This window comes from Elephas maximus, chromosome 8 (genome assembly GCF_024166365.1).
Source record: "Elephas maximus indicus isolate mEleMax1 chromosome 8, mEleMax1 primary haplotype, whole genome shotgun sequence".
Taxonomy (NCBI): Eukaryota; Metazoa; Chordata; class Mammalia; order Proboscidea; family Elephantidae; genus Elephas; species Elephas maximus.
In genome coordinates, this window is record NC_064826.1 from 25,727,642 (window position 1) to 25,733,503 (window position 5,862).

The 5,862-nt window shown below is 51.1% G+C and overlaps 1 protein-coding gene across 1 annotated transcript; it reads left to right on the forward strand.

Moving 5' to 3' along the window:
• Window positions 1-1,474: 1,474 nt before the first annotated feature.
• On the forward strand, window positions 1,475-2,689 carry TMEM229A (transmembrane protein 229A). The gene has a single exon (XM_049894039.1). The coding sequence runs from the start codon at window positions 1,475-1,477 to the stop codon at window positions 2,582-2,584; it is 1,110 nt and encodes a 369-aa protein (XP_049749996.1). The 3' UTR covers window positions 2,585-2,689.
• Window positions 2,690-5,862: the final 3,173 nt, after the last annotated feature.

The window sequence follows — 5,862 nt, forward strand, 5'->3', positions numbered from 1 at the left end:
TACCTCATTCACAGACAACTGCCACAGACTGTAAAGTAAGGGGTTAAGACAAGTAACTGGAGAGAGTGAGGAGGAGGCGGCCTTAGAAATGAAGAGTCTACCTTTGAAAGTTTCTTCTCCAGAAAAAAAAAAAAAAAAAACTCCCCAGAAGGCCTTCCATCCAGGGAGAATCTGAACTCCTTACAGATCAGAACTATCTAGTTTCTGCCTATACATGTGATTTGGGGGAGGCGGGTGTGGGGTTCGAAAGCTCCTTCCAATTCTAAGCCTGATTCAAAACTAGAGAAATGGTGGTGTCCAATACACCAAAATTTGGGACTCCCTCCCTTTCCACCTCTGGGGGCGGGGAGGAAGGGGAATCTTCGCCCTCTATTCACTCTCCACTTCTGGGATGACCTAGTTCTGCAGGAAGAAAAAGCCTCACTGGGGTGTGCCAGGCTGAGAAAAAGCACTGTTCTCAGATAAAATCAGCAACGCATTTCTTCTTCCCCCCACCCCGACTCCGCTGGCTATAATACATTCTGGGGGACTTCGAATCTCTGTCCTTGGTCCCCAGTAAACTAACAAGCGAGCGCACTGTTCAGGAAAAGTGATGGAGAAAGTGGATGAGACCCCGGGGCAGCGCGTCGGATGCAGGGTAACGCTGGCACCGATAGGCGCGGAGTCTCGTGTTGACTCTGCCACTGGGACAACGCTGGCTCTGAATAACAGCGTTAAATATATAGCACTGTAGTTTGGTCCCGGGCCCGGGCTCCGGTCTGTGGCACTCGGCCATCGTCTCTGCCCGCCAGGCCCTAGCTGGGTTCCCCGATCCCGGGGATGCCCATCCGTTCCCAGTCACACCTGTTAGGTGGCTCCGCGCTCCGCGTCTCCGCCTAGCAGCCGCCCCCGACCCCCCGCCCCACGGTTGGGGACCGGGTGCCAAGCGGGGGGAGGCGGAGCGGAGAAGCAGGGCTGGCCTTCCACGGCCGACCCCGCGGGAGTTGGCGCGGGGGGCCAGACGGGCCGGGGGCTGCAAAGGCGGGAGCGGCCGAGACCGCGGAGAAGGCCTGGGGAGGGGGCGTTGCGCTGGCGTTACGCTGCCCGAGCTTGCGGCACAGGCGGCGGGGCCGGACCGAGAGGGATGGGGTTAGTACCAGCCTCCGCCTTTCTCCCCGCAGCCCCGGCGCCGCCTCCCCTCGCCGGGCCGCGGCGCCTATTAGGCCGCGCAGGGTGAGCGCCTCGCCTCAGCCTGGAAAGACAGGCGCGCGGGGCCGCGGCGGGGCAACTCCAGGAGCCCGGCGGCCGCGCGTCCCCCGAGCGCGCCAGCTCCCGCTGCCGCCAAGCCGCGCCGGGACGGAGCTCCCTGAGCGCCCCCCGGGAGTTGGCAGCGGCCGGGAGGCGGCGCGGAGCTTGGCCCCTCGGCCCCACGGCTCCGCGCACGCGGTGGCGGCGGCGGCCGCACGGACTCGGGCGCCCGGCAACCTCCGAGCCCATGGCGGGCGGCGCCGCGGACGGCGAGGGGCTGGCGCGGCGGGGCGGCTCGGCGCGGCGGCCCGGAGACCAGGCGGAGGCCGGCAGCCCCGGGCCGCTGTCCGCTGCTGACGCGCCGGCCGAGGGCGCCGCGCTGCCCACCTGGATGCGCCTCTACTTCTACGGAATGCACGGCATCACCCTGGACGTGCTCGTATCCTCGGCGCGGCGCTTCGCGCGCAGCCCGGACCTCCGCATGCTGGGCTTCTCCTCGCCCTACCGCTGCGTGCTGCACTCGCTCACCCACTTCGCCCTGGAGAAGGTCTACCTGCAGCAGCGGGGCTGCCCCAGCGCCTTCGTCTTCAATTTCCTGCTCTACCCCTCGGCTCACGTGGGCTTGCAGACCCTGGCGGGCCAGGCGCTGCTGCTGAGCCTGGGCAGCGGGCCGGGGGGCGCGGCGGCGCCGGGGGCGCTGGACCTGGCGCTGCAGTACGTGCTGGCGCTCTACCACTGCCAAGTGTTCCTGAAGCGCTTCCTGCGCCTGCGGTACCGCCGGCAGCAGCAGCAGCAGCAGCAGCAGCAGCCTCAGCAGCCGAGCGCGCCTCCCGCCCTTCCCGGCGCCCGGGCCCTGGCGGCGGCCGGGGGCCGGCGGCGAAGACCCCGCGGGCCCAGGGGCGCCGGAGGAGCCCCCAGGCAGGGGCTGCCGGACCTGCTCCGTTTTCTCTTCTTCGGAATGCACGGCTTTCTGGACGAGATATTCTTCACCTTCTTCTTCAACGTGCTGGGGCAGGGGGACGGGGCAGCCAGCGGCCACACGTCGCTCTGGTCCTTCTTTATGTACGGCAGCTGCAGCTTCGTGGTGGAAAAGTTCTACTTCCACCTGCACTGCAGCCGCGGCTGGAGCACCTGGAAGCGGGTCCCCATCTATGTACTCGTCATCTACGCGTGGGAGTTGACCTGGGGCCTGGGACTCCGCACGTGCGGGGCTTGTTCCTGGGACTACTCACACTACCCGCTCAATTTCATGGGCCTCATCACCCTGATGTATTTACCTGGTTGGATATTCCTCAGTGTCTACCAGGACCTACTTTCCAAGGTGTTGTGGCGGGTGCAGTACGTACCCACTAACTAAGACCAAAAAAAAGAAAAAAGTCACTGGATTCCCACGAATGGATGCGATTTATTTTTACACACTTGAAACGGAGTGGGTTTTTTTAGTCTTAATTTTTATACGCTTTGCTAAACTCTTCCAACGTATTGTACTTGACATTTTAGCTTTTCTGACTATTTGCAGCCTATGCATAATACGATACTTTGACGTATTACTTGAAATATAACTCAAAGTACTTAATTCGTCAATATTTTAAAACCCTTACAAACCCAAACAACAAAACCATTATACCTTAAATGTCGAAAAGCTGTGATAATCACGTATTTGGGCGTAGATGGGTGATTGCTACTAATCTTTGTTTAGTGAGAAGTTTGTTCAAATCAGAGACCAGTGGTTTTTACAAGATTTGGGGAAGATTTCTAATTAAATGACTTGCTTGTTTTCTTTTTAATCCAATTTGATTTTAATTCTTTGTCGTGTTTACCAGTGGTTACTGAAATTCAGTGTCTGGTACTCCTGGATATAGTTAATAGCTCTTAAAGTGCCTCTGTCTAGCACACAAGTGAAAAGAACCAGGCAAACGTGAAAACACATCTGTGAATAGGTTTTTAAATCAGAAAGTTTTTCTAGGAACTCAACAGGTGACACTGTGTTCAGATATTTGATCTCCATCCTGGAAATGATTGCTTTCAAATGTCGGTTAGCCTTAAACACCCAGCGCGTTAAAGTTGATGGGATCCTGCGTTATCTGGCTGTAAATTGTTGTCACTGTGCAATAATGTAAAATGTTTACCTTACATGCCCCAGGGCCAAGAGAAATTATATCACCTTCAATAATGTTCTAACCCAAGGACCGTTTTCTACAGTGGAGCTTCGTGAGTAGAGACTACCTTGGAATAAATGAACCTGAATGTCCACCCTGATTGCATGAAGCCTACTTGTTTTCTCTGAATACAAATATGTGTTTTCAGTGTATTTCTTCCACAGCTCACTAGAAAACATTTCTTTTTTCCTTCTGGATCCCTTGGAGTTCTTGGGTCAGGCCTGATGTAGTCATACACGTTATTAGTCCCCGATGGCTTTTTGGTGACTCATTATTGATGCCTGGAAGCTCCAGAGTTAAATGAGGTTAGGTCAACCATTTGAAGTAATCATGTCTAATTAATTAATAATGTACTTTAATGTTGTTTGCTGTTTTTGTTATAGTTAGAAAAAATGAGTAGACTTGAGTATGGCTCAGCCAGGGATGACTAACACCTTCTCAGTTTTCATTACAAAGATAATTAGGAAAGCTAGCGTGTGTATAAATGATTCGTTTCCTATTCAAATCATCAGCCTGCCTCTGTGGTAAAAAAAAAAAAAAAAGGTTATTTTGTTTTTTTCCTACTTTCAAAAACTATCTGCTGGGAGCTAGAAATGAATATGTATGAAGACTTGATTAAGACTTGATTAAGTGTTATTTTAATCCACTCTCCAAAATTGTGAGCTAAATTCTAAGTAATGCTGTATAATCAAGTTGTCCTGGAGGTACAGTGGTTGAGTGCTTGGCTGCTAACCTAAAGGTCAGGGCTTTGAACCCATCAGCAGCTCTGCAGGAGAAAGATGTGGCAGTTTAATTCCGTAAACATTTACAGCTTTGGAAATCCCATCTCCTGCAGAGAAACTTTTAAAAGTAAGCTATATGCCTGCAGAGAATTTCACCTAAAGAAAGCTCTTTATGACAGTTGGTCACAGGTAGAAGATTTCTGAAAATCCTGGGGAAATTGTGAGTAGATGCTAAACTAAGTGAGGCAGACACTAGACAAAATATTTGTAGTTGAGATGTGACACCTGCATCCTAGTTCAGTGGGCACCACTCACACCTCCCACTCCTGGGAATATTTAGCCAAATCCATGACCTTTGAAACCCTTGCTAAGTGTATGTCCTTGCACTTAAATCCTTTGCCTGCTGCTCCTCAGCCCTGCTTAACCTGCTTTCCAGCATTCTCAGGGACAGAAACCTGGCAAGAAGTAGGAAAGTGGTTTTTTTTTTTTTTTGCTTTGTTTTTACTATTAATCATATTTAAGGAAAAGGTCAAGGTTTTCACTCATTCATTTTCTTCAAGAAATAGTTACTGATTATACACTATTTGCCAGGCACTTGCCTGGACTCGGGGACACAGCAGTGAACCAAAGAGACAAATCATCTGTCCTTATGAAGCTCACATTCTAGTGTTGTGATTATGTGAGATTATACTTCTTTACAAGGCTACCGCTATAGGAATAGGCTATGAGAAGGGGTTGCTAAAGCCGTGAGGGTAACTCATCAGGCCTGCTGCCTGGAAGAGCCATCCATCATCTCTGTAAAAAGGCCTGTTAACCGTCCCTCTGCTAGTTCCACACAGAGCTAGTTCTTATGTATTCAGGAAGTGATTATCCTGTCTGTTAACCAGCCCTTGTTTTAGGACTTCTTATCCTGTGTTTACTCAACTTCTTACAAATGACATTTTGCTGCAACTTTGACCTTTGAAAGAAAAAGCAGGAAAAGGAGCCATTAGATGACTCAATTGTATTACACATTAGTATATCAGATACTGAAATAATAGGAAGGTATAATAAAAGTTTAATAGTTAATATTTAAGTAGCACTTACACATGCCAGGCACTACTCTAAGGTATGTGTGTGTACATATATCCCTGGTGGCACAATGGTTAAGCGCTCAGCTGTGAACCCAAAGGTCGGCAGTCGGAAACCACCAGCAGCTCCACAGGAAAAAAGACAAAACGATCTGCTGCCATAAAGGTTAGAGCCTAGAAAAACTCAACTGAGCAGTTCTACTCTGTCCAATAGGGTCGCTATGAGTCAAAAGGAACTCAACTGCACATAACAACAATTTATATATATGTATGTATATATCTCCCTGGGTAGATAGGATAAGGAGGACCGAAGAAGAATTGACACCTTTGCATTGAGGTGTTGGTGAAGGATGTTGAATATACCATGGACTGCCAGGAGAAAGAACAAATCCATCTTGGAAGAAGGACAGCCAGAATGCTCCTTAGAGGCAAGGACGGCGAGACTGCGTCTTACATACTTTGGACATGTTGTCAGGAGGGATCAGTCTCTGGAGAAGGACATCATGCTTGGGAGAGTACAGGGTCAGCGGAAAAGAGGAAGACCCTCAACGAGGTGGATTGACACAGTGGCTGCACCAATGGGCTCAAGCAGGACCAGGCAGTGTTTCATTCTGTGGTACATGGGGTCGCTATGAGTGGGAACCAACTCGATGGCACCTAACAACAACAACATCCCTGGGTGTT